General features: G+C 36.6%; 1 protein-coding gene across 1 annotated transcript in view; it reads right to left on the reverse strand.

The window, feature by feature from the left end:
- efnb1 (ephrin-B1) overlaps positions 1-15716 on the reverse strand; it is a 35546-nt gene that overhangs the window by 12364 nt on the left and 7466 nt on the right. Inside the window, exon 2 of the mRNA XM_056745767.1 lies at positions 8069-8346. Coding sequence (XP_056601745.1) covers positions 8069-8346 — 278 coding nt within the window. The remainder of the gene's footprint in view (positions 1-8068; positions 8347-15716) is intronic.

A 15716-nucleotide genomic window follows, 5' to 3' on the forward strand; every position in this document is an offset into this window, starting at 1 on the left:
GAATCAAATTTTCATTGATATTCTAAGACAATTGCTAATATACATAGCTAAAATACTGTATGTTGAAACTCTAAAACACCTTTCCAGTCCAAAGTACATTTATTCATTGTGCACTTTCGCAACCGTATGATGTAATTTACATTTTATCTGGACGTTAGAAACATGGCCCACCCAGTCACAGTGTGTGTCATACAGTCATACAGAAGATGTAGGACCGAATGTTTTAATTCTTAACCATAATTTATTTTATTTGAGCAAGGTCTCTGGTCATTTCTGATCTTAAGGGTTTGTGCCTCATATTTTAGCCTGAACTGCTCTGTGATCCTGTCAGAGGGTTGTGCGTTATTTGAGGAGTCTGTTATTGAATGATGAGGCAGTTAAAAACCATATTGGACTCAAGAGCAAAACCGGCGAGCACGTAATGCGGCAAAGCCCTGTATCTCATTTCACATGCGAAGATAATGTTTGTGCAGAAGTCTTACGTGTCACCACGCATCATTTTAAGGGTGAAATAGAGGGTGGAAATCGTCATAAAACTAAATTATGTCTTTTTTGTACAAAGGAAACTTGGTTGACATTTATGTGGACCCCAGGGAAAAACAATCAAGAATGATTAGGTAACCTGATTCACTTTAGGTTAGTTTATTATTAAAGCTGCAGTCTGTAAGTTTTTTTGGCTAAAAAAATCAAAATATGTTTTTAAGCACATAAAAAACGTGTTAAAATGGTAAACTTATGGTAAGCTTTAAGTTATATGTTACCTTCGATTTTAAGTTTTTTTTTTATAGACCACTTCGCAAGATGTAAACAATGGTCAAAGAAGCACTTTAGTTAAATTTTTTACCTTAAATATTTAGGTAAATTTTACCAATACTCGTTTAACATTTTTAACGTTTATACATGTTATGTTGGTTGTATTTTTAAATATGTTTGTAAACAGAAAGTTCTTGTGGACTAGCGTTGAATCAGCGTTCTTTACGTTTCTGAAGAGGTCAATAAGAACAACTTTGTAATGCAATGGTAAGGAACGAATCACCGAGTGTTTAATTAGTTAAATATTTGGTATGATCAGGACTGTACGTTAACTATTTTTTGCACATAGAACTGATGCAACAGAGGTTTGAAATTTTAAAGCACAGGCCAAACTGTTGTAGCACAAGTATAAAACGTTTGTTGTCAACATTAAAAATATGCACGTATAGTTCATCACATGAATAGGCAGGTAACTGACAAATGACATTAATGTTACCTACAAATGGATAAATTTGGGCCGAATAATTTTTGTTCACCTAAATTTATACTGTTTTATGTTTACATTTTTCTTTGTTCTGTGTTTTTCTTTTTTTTACTGTACAATAGTGGTATATTTGTCCACATAAAATACTGTAGTATACTATAGTAGCTGTTTACTATAGTATACTACAGTGTTTTGAAATCTTACTAGAGTAATTACATTTACTATAACAGTTAAATTTACTACAAACGCACTACAATTTTGTATAGAAAATACTATAATACACTTCAGAATTTTTTCATCTGAGTGTTAAACTTAACCGGACTTATAAACTATATTGACGGGTCGTCAGGAAGATGCTTGAGGTCTAGTGTATGTTTGGCGTTAGCTTTAATCAAACGGTAAAATGCTCATGAAAGCAACTCTGGAGATGAAGTTCATGTTAATATCTTCAGACAAGGCAGACGCAGACAAATCCATGAGAATCACGCGTGTAGCGCGTTAAACTGTGCAGTGTTGGCACTGTCGCTTCTAGTCTTTGAACTGTCACATATTGTATTTTAATACAACCGAGTGCCCAAAAAAGCCATTCTCATTTCCATTTTCTGTTGTCAGACAAAAAAACAAGTATATAATAGTAAATAAAAGCAATTTATTAGTGCCACATGTTAAACGAATTTAAACGTACTTGTTGAATGGTACGAATTGACACATCCTCTGACAAAATCATTCTTCACATAAGAGAGGTGATTTTGGCAATATACTGTATTTGTCCCGTGCTGCGCCTGTGATCTGGCTAACAAACTTTATATTTACAGAAGTATGATCATGTTTGTAAGTCTAAACAGTGACGGGTTTTGGGAAACAGTATATTGTACTCATTGGCAATTTAGCTGCGGTATGGTGAATTGAACGTGCTGTTTCTCCCTGCCGCTCACTGCACAGGGTAGATGCAGAGAAAGACCATCCTGAAATGTATTTAGTTACATTGAAGTTTAGTACAACGGGGCTGAATGGTTTTCTTTTTCTCTACTTCTCAACCTTATTATATTTACCTATAACATTTAAAATAGATTTTTTTTAATTTGTGAATCGATTTGAATCGCTAAAAGACTGAATCGCAAATTATCGATTTTTTTCCCCAACCCTAATTGTTATGTCTAAATATTACTTATTACTATTATTAAAAATGAATATTTAACACAACAAAGATGAATGGCAGTAAACAATTTATAACATGAAACATCAGTCTGAAAGGCTAAACTAAATAGAGCAGAATTTGCCCTAGTCTAACTTTGTGCTTACAAAATACTTTTTTCCTACTTTGAACTTCCAAAAGAGAGTTAAAGTGTTAAAGATGTTTGGATGGCGGAATATTGAATTGGTATTCATCAGCAGTTTGCAATAGAAGCCAAATTCCTCTCATGTTACAAAGAAGCAAAAATCATAGTTTTTCGGTTTTTTTGTGCTTGTTACAGGGCACATTTATATCAGGCATCTAACACACACACACACACACACACACACACACATATACACACACACATAGAGCCCTATGTGATATTTGACCTCTCTCGCCCCAGAGCGACCACAATGAATTGAAGCCACTAATTTTCATACTTTGGCTGTGGCCTGAGAGACAGTTATGGTGAGAGGTTACAAAAAGACACACAAAGCACACACACACACACACACACACACTCATCGTTTTGTTGCAGCGGTTTGGTCAAAATTACTTCAAAGTTGGACCGTCCCAAATCAGAATCATATGTTGCTGACACAGCCTTACACAAAAATACACACAGTACCAAACTCTCTCACACACACACACACACACACACACACACACACGGAAGAGAAGCTGACCCTAAACAACCTTTAATTTATCTTCCTAATCCTGCAAACATCTCAGAAACCATTAGAGCCTTTCAGGCAGCCTCACACATCTACTCATCTGGTCATTAGGTCCATTTCATGCAGTGATAATCACAAACTTTTTTTGCTCCCCCAAACCCGCTTATTCCATTTCCATCATATTTAGCACTCCCTCGACTGTATGACGATACTGTTTCCATTGTCATGTTTTTTAGATCAACCTCTTACACACACAGACACACACACACGTCTATTTTGACAATTTTATATCTTTCATCAAAATACTTTATGTAGGGAAAACCTTGATGGATGGGAAAATGGATGTCAAACAATATTTATCCTTTTCATCTGAGGTTTCTGAACCAAAAAAAAATAAAAAAGCCGATCTCTGTCAGAATACCTTTTAAGATTAGGTCTCTAAAATTCTTTAGAAATGCATCTGAAATGATCCATTGCAAACATGGAGCTCTTTATTCAAACACACAAGACTGAATAAGATGATCAGACCGTTCTGGAACAAATACTGGAATTATATCAGGCCGTAAAAAGTTCGAGAATTCACAGAATAACTCTTCACAATTAGAAACAGAGACAGAATCTGACCAGGGACAGACTCTGTGACCCCATTCCAGAGGAAAATCTTTAAACCATAAAAATATATGCACAGCTAAACCTGTGAGTCAGAGCAATATAAATGTGAAACATGTTTCTATTCTTCTTCTTAATTTATTTATGTACAGGCAAAAATGTAAAAGATGGTAAAACGTGAATCTTAAATTAAAATTCATTCTGTGGTTATAGTGACAAGCAACAGAAAAGAATGTGAATAAAGAACAGATTTTATTGACAAAGTGAGAAGTATAAACATTCAGGTCAAACTTGAACCCGCATTACGCCTATGAGCACCACGGCACAATGTGTCTGAAGGAGTTGTGCCAACCGTTGTGCCACAGGTCGACAGAAGAAAGTGAACATGTATGGCTCGAATGCTGGGACAGAGCTGCTTAAGCAGACTCAGCTTAGTTCAAAGAACTTCTGCAGACAGACTGGAGACCACTCGACACATAGTTACACGGATAAACCAGAGGAGATTTCAGTGCTTGGATTGGGCTCTGGAGTCAATGCTCTGAACCTCTGTAGCGACAAGTCTACGGATTGACTTCATAATGAATGACCGGATAATTCATCTGAATTAGGCTTAAATTGTAACCTGACCTGAATGGTAGTATAAACTAAGTCTGATAATTGAATAGTACAAGAAGCCAAAGTTTAGTTTTGCGTTTGAGTATGGCCGAGCAAGGCAGTTGCCATACCCTAGCATTCGGAGAAAACAGTGGAAAGAAAGTGTGGATATTCATTTAAGATAATAAAAATATTTTCGACAACTGTATATTTTTAGCATGGGCGTCGGAAGTATATATATTTTAGAGTTTAAAAACGACACTCAGTCCTCAACAGCTTCAAAGGTGTAGTGGGTAAGACGCATGACTATACCATCGCATTGCACCACATTTAGCTTATTTACATTTTCACATCACATATTAGATCATACAGGCATTTTAAATATTTAATAATAATAATATTTAATAATAAAGTGTATGTAAGGTAAGTAGGGAGGTCTTTATTACAACATATGCCAATAATTTGCCAATTATATTTTTTTATTTTAACAGTCACATAACAATATCATCTGCCCAAGCCTGATGTATAAATATTGCAAAATGAATAATATTTGTTACATTATCTGTGAGTAATAAGAAAACGTACTCCATGTTTACTGTTAATTGCATGTTTGGCCTTTATTTTAGACTCATACCCTATGATTTTTAATGTCAACATCTTACTGTGGGAAATTGTCACGCACAGTATAAATGGCAGATGGTTTAGTAGATATTTGAACAATATGAGGGTACGGTTTGTTATCTGTTAGTCTTTGTGCATGTTCGTGTGTACATTCAGTTTTGTGGATTCTTGTACATGTTTTGTTTAGATATGATGTGGTATAATTTATGGTTCCGTTACTTTGAAATGTCGTTGTTGTATGGCCAGAAGAAAATTTTGCCATATCCTAGGTTTTGGTGAAACGCCGCCACTGATTCAAACAAAAGCCTATCATTAATGTGAAGTCCAGTACCTATTCATAAAGTAAACATTATTGTATTCCATATGCTTTTACTATTTTATAACTGTAGGTTTGCATACACATGTTGCATTTCCCTGTTTTTAGCATCTTGCCCTATTGAGCATTGACTTGCCCCATTGACTTGCTTTGATTTTGTGGCTATAGTGAACAGATAACGCTGTTGTTCGGTTAACAGCGTTCTTCAAAATAGCGTTCTTCAAAATAATTCTTTTATTTTCTGCAGACTAAGAACAAAAAGGACAAAAGGGTGAGTAAATGATGACAGAATTTTCATTTTTGTTGGAACTATCGATTTAAAAACAATTAGAAACTTTAAAAAAGCCTTTGCAATCTGTTCTATTCTGCTGAGTCTTCCTGCAGACTTTCTCAATATACGTGTAGATCAGGAGGAAAAGATAATTGCATTAAAGTTTCATTATGTTATTTTTTTACATAATTAATCGCGCTAGATTAAAATGTTAAATTGACAGCGCGAGCAAATTGACAAGTAATTTGAAAATGCAGATGAAGCCGAATCTGGTGAACTATACAAAAATCAAACAGCTCGGCAGTTTATTCTAAAACAGACTTGAGAGGTGATTGGGTACAACGTGGGTGGCATGATGATATGATGACTGGTGAGCTTCACAAAAAAAAACATAACAACTGCAACTTTGTTCAAAAAACACAAGAAATTCTGGATCGGTAGATTACCACATTAAAGAATTCTTTTATTAACGGCCGTAATTATAAAATGTTTTTGGGGTTAGGCCGTTAAATACTAATCTGATTATCATGACATCTAATTTACATGAGGGGGTTTGTCACATTCACACCCAAATGGTTATAAATCTACATGGAGTAGAACCCAAACTCTAAAGTGTAGCAATTAACTGCATAATTCATCTGGATTTAGTCAGATGTACTAAATAGAAAGTTTGTGTGACTTTAACTGTGTGTGTGTAGCTTGCATCAAGCCAAACAAACTTCTTTTATCAAAAAACGGTAGTTGATTTCATTCCAGTCTATTTGTGCGGCTTCATAAAAGCCTGCATTGCAATAGACTGCATGGATAATATTTTAAATATCATTTATTCAAATCTTTTTTACGTGACTGCGTGGTACTAAAATGCATAGTAGATACAGTATGTGTGAAACAGGCCTGCTAGAGTTGCCAGCTGGTCCGCAATCAGCATTCAAATCAAAATGTTATGTGCTAAACAAACTTTAAAATGCACCTATTTTATATTAAAATAAAACTTTTAATTGAGAGAGGCTGTAATGATAACAAAAATGTCATGTTATAAATAAAACATGTCATAAACTCTTACCGCAAGCAATGCAACCAAACTTGAAAAAAGACAAACAAACCGAGGTAAAAAAACGACACAGTACAATTCTTTGCTTGTATTTTAACTTGGGGAATTTGGAGAGGGTAATCAGTTCAACGTGCTTTCGTTGAAAAGTCTGTGTTTTTCGTGTGTTTTAAAAGGATTCTAGTTAGTGGTCAGTTTAGATGACTGGAAACATCTTGCTTACATTAAACACACACACAAGCTGGAGGTTTATATTAAACTGCATCTATACCGATGCCAAACTACAATCAGTTCAGCAACTCACCGTATGTAAACAATGTAAGTGCACAACAATGCGACATACCAGTAAGAATCACTGTCTGATGAGCTTTTGCTGAAGAGATATAGATGTGTGTGAAACTGACGTTTCTTGTTGAGTTATTAACTCCGATAACCAGTGAAAACAAGATGACCAGACAAAAATCGGTGAACCAAAACATACACTTTTCAGCAAAATTAGTTTTACCGGACTCATCCTGTTTACCAGCGCAAGATAAAGGAATGGGTTGCTAGGGAGTCTCTCTCTGTATATATGCGTGTGTGTGTTTTACTGGATCTAATAGCAGCCCCACTGGTTGCTCGGAGTGTAGTGGCGATGGGTCAGTAGAGGTGAAGTGGATTATGGGACATGTCTGGGCGTCATGGCCAAGAGACCGAAAACTCAGTGAGGCAAGACAACCAATGACACATGCCTGACTGAAACTGTCCTCCCTCTCTCGCTCTCTATCTCTCTCCTTGGGGAGGGGGTTAAAAAAAGCGAGAGAAATAAAGGAGCTGCTCACAGTGAGCGATAGAGAAAAGGCAGGGAGAGAGAATGTGTTATATTTCCCATGCTGTTCCCTGCTGTCTGCATCTCATATTCTAATGTTTTAGCCTACATTATATGGCACTGTAAAGACGTTTCGAATGTTTTCAATTTGCCCTTAATGATTAATAAGGGCTTCTTTATTATTATCCTCTTAGACGTATTTGTCAGGGTATGAAATGATTTACATTATTACAACAGACAAGCAAAGCTTTATCGAGAAAAGCACGAAAGATACTAAGCCAAAGATAATAATATAAGATTAACTGTATGTATGTCAAGTATATCTTGCATAGTGATTAGAATTTTTAAGGAATGTATCATCAATCTAACAAAGATCAGAGTGTCGCTACTTTTTGTGTCTGGTCTGGAATTTCAGTCGGGCTCACCGAGAATATCTTTAACAAAAGCTTGACTTACCATTTCAAAGACACACACATCCGCCCACTAAATCTACTCCTTATACGCTGCTTTCTGCATTGTTAGGTTTCATTTAAACATTATCTAGAATGATTGTTAAGCAATTTTCCACAATAGGACTGTTGGCTGTTCCCTGCAATGTAGTGAATTTATGTTTAATTACCCATTTGGGCCGTTTGGTCCCAATACGTACATAGCAAGTTCACACACAAAGACATTCATACACCAATCTACACGGAGAAGCTGGAGTTACTTACAGGTGATGTAATAGTTTGTGAATCGCTTGAACTCGAGTCCCATGTAGTTGGGACTGAACTCCTGGAACTTGATGGTGAATTTGATGTCTTTCTCTGGCTTGTTGCACGTCACCAGGACATTTGGGTCCAGTATAGTGCTACAAGACTCCGCCTGTTCTTTCTTCACCAAGTAGAGTTTATAAAACTCATACGGCCGCCCCATGTCCCCCTTGGGGCAGATAATGTCCAGTTTATCCCCAATCTCTGGGTAGATCGCCAAGCCCTTCCCAGACACAAACCTGCAACACAAAACGTACAAAGTTACAATAAATCACACACACTCAATCTGAGTCTGACTGTCGGTAAAATCCACATCTCTCTAGTGCTCACGCTCGCGAGCGGAAAAATTTGGGTTCAAACACCCCCCAGACTGCCAAAACTCTCCGCAAACCGCCCCAGAGGGACTATCACCATTCCTTTTCCCTCTAAATAACATATTTCAAAATAAAAAAACAATTTCAAATAAAGAAAGACAGACACTGAAGGAAGATGCAGAAATGCGGCGCATGGCGAGTTCTGCTGACTTTGATTTATTTAATGGGGAAAGTCAAGAATCTCACGTCATTTATTAAAATGTATAATTTTTTGTACGGCGTACACATATTTATGTCTGATTCTTTCTCAGAAATACTGATTTGTGCGTGTGTTTTTGTGCACATCAGTAGGCGTCTGTAAGGGGATATAATTGCAACCTTAACACATTTCACTGCTAACCACAGACACACAAACACACACAACACACACACAAGAACAAATGCAAACACACAGACCTCTCCTAAAACTATAAACACATACACACAGACAAACACACACACACAAACAAACATAAAAAAATCCTTTAATAAGACTACAAGCAACACAGGCACAGACACAGAGCGAACATACACACACCCTATAATCAAAGAAAAACACACATACTGAAGAAATGCAGTAAACAGACACACAAGTTTGTTAAATTAGAAAAACACATAAATGCAGCTTAGGGAAATGTTGCGTTGATATATGGTCCTGATCAAACTTCAAATATTGATTCTGTTGTTGATGATAATGTTATTCTAATGCTTTGACGCTGTTTCCTGCAGGCTTTTTATTGGTTTAACAGCACAAAAAATCCATCACAGATGAATTAATACCAAAAACTTTTTACTGGTGCATGGACTTCAGTCTCTATTACTAAAGGTGTTTGAGGTGTATACAGTACTGACTCTCATTTATGAATTATGGGGAGAATTATGACATGAGGATTAACGCCACTGAGGAGCACAGTTGTGTTCTCAGTGAGATAAACAATGAGATAGAACATACACATTTAAACAAAAAGGCACACATACAACAAAGGGTTCACATGCTCTTAGTCTTAAGTATACAACTTTAGAATTAAACCGTCTACTTGTTTCTAGAAAGAGACTATTAAAATGACTGTTGATCTAACCTAATTTATTCAGGTTGATACAAAAAAATATTATTATATAAATACAAGATGGTTTGTTGTTTACGCTTATATGACCGTTGTATTTGTTAACATTACTAAATGCATTAGCTAACATGAACTAACAATGAGAGATAGTTTTTCAGCGTGTTATTAATGTTAATTAATACTAATACAATCACTCCTGATAGTTAATAATGCATTATCGTGCAGATATGCCTTCTAATCATTTAACAAATACTGAAATAACCATGAAAAAAAAATGTATTCCGAAGTATTGTTCAATATTTTTTCATGTTGGCTAATGAATTAACTGCTAATGTTAACAAATACAACCTAAATAGAATCAGTCAGATGTTAAAACATAAAAAAAAATCTTTATATTGTAAGAAAACTCAAAAATGCAAACTGATAGGAAAAACAAACTGGAGGAAACCGTAAATAAGAAATAAGACAATGAGTAAATATGAGAGCTTAATGACTTCAGGCCGATCTCACAGCGCTTCATGAAAGCCAATCTGAAGCATTCACACGCAGAACCAGAGAGCGTCCGTGTGTGCCCGTGAGAGAACGAGAGATTTGCATGACTGAAGGGCTTCTCCGGGGTTAAACTCTTTGTGTGACATTTGCCTTCTACGTCTGCGGCCTCATCTCTGTTTCTGTCTGTCGTGCCTTTATCCCTCTGTTTCTAGATCTCCCTTTTCATCCCTCTCTTTTTTCCTCATCAATGAAGATGTCAAACTCGTGCCCTTTTTCTGACGGCTGCCTATGACTGAACAAATCAGAAACAGAGAGAGAAACCGGGGCGAGGAGAATGAAGAATCTGACCTTCTCAACTCTGAACAAAAGACTTCATCGCTTCCTGTCAAATCAGCAGCTGCTGCAAAACTGTGAATCTCGGAAACAGGACCTGTGAGAGGAATGCGTGTGCGCCGGTATGGGGACGGAGGATTAATAATAGGTAGCCCGCTCCCCAAAATACACAAACATACACATTGCTGATTTTGCATGGCTGGTAAAAGAATTTAGAGAACCACTCGTGTTCCTGGAGAGATTTGTGTCTGTCTGTGTGTGTGAATGTGTCATATTAGTATGTTTTGTATGTTTTTGTGGCAGGTGAGAAAAACATTTTTGAACCCTTTAAAGGCTTTCGAATAACTGTATAATTACTTTGGTTATACTTTATAATATTAAATAATTACTTTTATGATGAGTCATTATTAAGTTATTAACCACAATCATTATGTAGCACTAGTTCAGGGAAGACAAAGTTTAATGTTTTATTTTAAGAAAGAAGTTTGTCATTTAAACATCCCCAGCATCACAAATGAAACCTCAAAAACCCGTTTGTGAACAGGTTCCCACCTCAGTCTGCCATTGGGCAGACAAACAGATAATCCCGCCCAAAACTCACGACTTGAAACAATATTATGGGTAAATATATGGTTAGTTGTCAGGCTGGTTTTGTTGCACCAAAAAACGACTGTGCCACACAGCCACAACGTTTACACTTTTCAGGAAAATCTTTTAAATGGTTAATCGTTATAACAAACTAGGGAAAGTGTTTTATAACAAGAAAAAAAACATACTTGGTCTGCGCTAATGACCTGTTAAGCAGTACATGTAATAATCTCATTAATGTTATTAATGAAAGTGACTTGTAAGTGTTACGTGACTTACGTGTGTTATCAGACGTAATTAAGGAGCGCGGTCAGAATAACTGAATTTTAGCAGGACCGAGCTGAGATAATAAACAACTTTGGCATAATTTCCTGCTTGAAACTGAATTCATTCAGTATCGCATGGAGTGGAGGAGATGTCTTAATTTTAATTGTAATTATTCACACACACACACACACACACACACACACATGCACACACTTCAGTTTCTGTGTGACACACACTCAATAAGAGGCCTCCTCGTTTTTTTTAAACAAGTGAACACGGGATTAGACCAGGACTGAATGGCACCAATTAAATACTGAATACAGCAGCCATGCAAATCAGTCTCATTCACGAGAGAAAGAGAGAGAGAGAGAGAGAGACCTTCTACACATAAGCGCCTAAATTCTAAGCGGGTCTGTAATCACATATCTTGGCATTTCATCTAAGATCTACAATAGACTGACAATGGGAGCACTTTTATATACATATCACACACAACGTTTTTCTCACTGGAATCTTTAGTTTTATATTTGGTATGAAATAAATCCTTGTGAGACCAAATAAAAAATGCAGTCACCTATCTCTATCTCTATCTGTCTGAATGGACACAAACCCACACACACTCAATGTGGAGACGCCGGGTGTATGTATAGAGTGCGTTGGTCATGTGATTGTCCACTCTCAAGGCAGAGCTCCTACAAGTGGCTCTTTGTGTAAGAGAGAGAGAGTGTTGGAGAGAGAGAGCAACAGCTTACACATATCCCACTCACAATAACAACTGCACACAAACTCACACACTAAAAAAAAACACAGAGCCTTGGGCATCTTGTTGAGAATCAGAGACATGAGTGAATAGATTCTAGAGATCAGGAATCTCCATAGCGGAAAACCCCCCACCAAAACCCACAGGATTTCTCACACGTGCTTACCTAGTCAAATACGAACCTACCACAGGTTTTCATTGTCTAAAACTAAAACGAATTAAAACTATAAAATTTTTATTCAAATGAAAAAGTGTATTTCCTTTTTTTAAAAATTTTAACAATGTCCTCTCAAGCTTGTCATATTTAGCTTACTTCTATTCATAATTTAGGCAAATTTGTCCCTTCATTTTTGATAGGTTAAAATCAATCATATCCCTACATAACTTTCATTAAACAAAGATAAATATGCTATATGGTTTCTAATAATACATTCTGCATGAAACCCTTACTGGAACATCTAGGCTAATCCTTCCATGTCCCATTTGACATAAAAACAGAAAGATTTTTTTTGTCTAAGGGCAATTGTGCACCAGATTTTATCTCCGTCAGCTTTGGTGGGATATGAGGAATCTCCTTCACACAAACAGACAGACTTTCATTTGATTCGTTTCCCGTTCTCTTTTAGCCACCCTTTTTCAATGATATTACTTACATCAGTTCAAAGACAAGCTTAAGGTCAAGGTATAAAGTTCCCAACTAAACTCAAGATCCGCAAATATAGCATGTTAACAGGTTGAGTTCTTAAGAAGTTTTGCATTTCTGTTTAGAAGTGTGATTACATTTCCATGTGCCCTGATCCCAATGCAGGAGAATATCACTATATTAACTTCGTTGTGTTTATTGTTTTAATTGAATTACGTTTTTAATTATGACATCTGAGGCCCTGTCCACACGGGTATTTTCAAAACCACAGCTTTTTGTATGCGGTTTGGCCGTTCGTCCACACACAAGCTTAGTACCCGGTCACTGAAACCGAACTTGAAAACTCCGGCCAAGGTGAAGATTTTTAGAAACTCTGGTTTCAGTGTTGTCGTGTAGAAGGTGAAACCTGAGATTTGCTGTTGGAATGGGTTCTGCTATCTCCTTTGTTTGACATCAGATTACAGGCGTCTGATATGCCAACACGGGTTTTATAGTTATATCGCCACCTGTTGGTTTGGCATGCTTTTGACATCGCTTTTTGGTCTGTTTTTGCGTTTTCATGTGGACGAGGGTTTTTTTAAACGAAGAAAGAAAAACTCTGTTTACAAATATACCTGTGTACATGTGGACTAGGCCTGAGAGTGTCACATAAACCTTAACTGGTATCTGGACAGACATCTTAAATTTGCTCCGCTCTGGCAAAACTCTGTAGTCATGTGAAAGAAAGAAAATAAAAAACACATTTGACCTACAGCTTATTATAATTGAAGGATTAAAATATTATTAAAAACTGTATTCTATTTTAATTGTCACAAACTTTAGTTGCTTATTTTATTATCAATACCAAAGGTCAAACGCCCAATAATAAGAATAGCATAACAATGTATATCATGAACATTTCATATTTTTAAAATGTTAAATACTTTGTTTTTCTACATATGTCTTTATGCTATGCCATGGTTTGTGATACTCCTTTTTTTGTGCTAGAACAAGACTGTTGCATGTCTAAACTAAATGCAATTATATTAAATGTATATGTGTTGAATATATAGTTTAAGTAATTGCCATCCTTAACTAACTTTAATTACTTATCTGCTTTAGTGTGTTACTAACCTAAGGAGTAGCAAACTACTTTTTTTAATTGTTTTAAAACTAGGCAAACAGTTTCAAAGTAGCTTCCCACATTGGTGATGCTTTTTGTCTTCTAACTTATAATGGGTATAAATGTTTGACATTTTTTAGCGTGGGTGGAAACACCTTAAACCACTTTTTGTATTGCTCAATAGTTGCCGAGCACTAATGGCATAATAATTCACATTTAATAGTCTGGGTGCATTACTTAAGTTAATAGTATTAATGACTAACACTTAAATCCAACTCCTTGTGCTTCACATGAACTGGCACTGTAGTAACTGTTGCTATGACAGAAAACCTATATAAATTTAGGGTGTAAAAGAAAAACATTTACACCTAGAAATGGTCAAATTGACTCTGTCTCTCTGTCTGTCTCTCTCTCTCTTGTCTCTCTATCACACACACACAGACACACACACACACTCACTGTCAGGAGTATTGTGTTTGTCTGAGTGTGAGATGAAAGGTATGAATTCCACCAGAGCTCCTCTAGGATACCACCGTTACACACACACATCTGTGTCTTCACTTTGTGTGAGTGTTTGCAACTCACAGGTCATGGTAATGTAGAAACAGTTTCTGTGTGTTTTCTTTCTCACAGACACTCACATTACAAAGCAATTAAAGCCACTGCAAACACACACACATATATATACACACACACACACACACAAACAAGTTATACTTGGCTGACAGCTCAGCCTGAAATGCCTGAGAGAAAATAGCAGAAGACACCACACACACAAACGCACGTAAAGAAAAATGCAATTGTGCTAATAGCAATATCTTTTCAGAGCAGGTTATCTATTACACATCAATGACGGATGATTACACATTTGAGAAACAAGAGACAGAAAGATGGGGAAATAAATACAAAGAAAAAGGAAAGAGAGACTCTTGGGAATCAAAACAAACAGGCGAACAATGACAAAGTTGTCATTAGACACTAGACATCTCTGTCATCACACTTGTGTGTGTGTGTTTCAGCTTGTCTGTCATGGTAATCTGGACTAGAATAAGTGTCAAAACCCATGCACCCGTTTGTTTTTCTAACAAACAGAAACGGGTTAACACCAGTAAGTTATGCAAAATAGAGATTTGCTGATTTAAGGTTGTATTAACCTTTTAAACATTGAGAATCACTTATAAAAAAGTTTGTTATATTTCACTATGATTGCGAGATGATGATATTTAGCCGTCACAAGTATTGCCAAATCTGACCTCTCTTTCACACACACACACAGTCTTTCAGTGTGGACATATTGTAAAAAGCAACGCTCACTTTTCTCTGATTCTTTTTGAACTACTCGTGTGTGTGTGTTTAAGAGAGAGAGAGTCGAGTGTGTTTTCTGCATTGTTTTATAATTAGATTTTCCATTTGTTCTGTCCAGCTGCAGGCAGAGATCACTGTCTCACCAATAATGTCTCTAAATTTCTTCTCCCCTCCATTTTAAATAATAATGAGACTTTAAAATGGCTGATGCAGACATATCCCTAAAAGCAGCTTTCCACAGTTCCCAGATCAGTAAACAGGCTTTTAGCTTGATCTATCCGTGGGCGTCCCGGGCCTCTTTTTTGAGTGTTTTCAACCAAAACCAAAGATCAGCGAGGAGAATTTGATCTCCCAGTGTGTGCTGAGGAGCAGGTCTTCTAATGGCAGGTACCCTAAGCAGCTTAAAACCGCTGTGTGCTAGATATGTTCTCAGGTCAGTTAAAGTCAATAAAGGTTATTGTGATTTGGTCCCACATGCAGAGATGACTGAGCTCAGATCAGATGGAGATGAAAGCGCACTGGAGACTTCAGCTTCTCTGATGCTTTATGGCAGCATTTAGCTGACTGAAAGCGTGACCATTTCTCCGGACACACACACATGGGCAAGGAATGATGGGTTTAGTGAGTGTGATGGTTTGAGCTGTCGACTGGAAAGTGGATAAAAAGGATGGTGCAGCTTTGAACTCTAAGAGTGTGACTGAT

Source organism: Triplophysa dalaica, chromosome 4 (genome assembly GCF_015846415.1).
Source record: "Triplophysa dalaica isolate WHDGS20190420 chromosome 4, ASM1584641v1, whole genome shotgun sequence".
Lineage (NCBI taxonomy): Eukaryota > Metazoa > Chordata > Actinopteri > Cypriniformes > Nemacheilidae > Triplophysa > Triplophysa dalaica.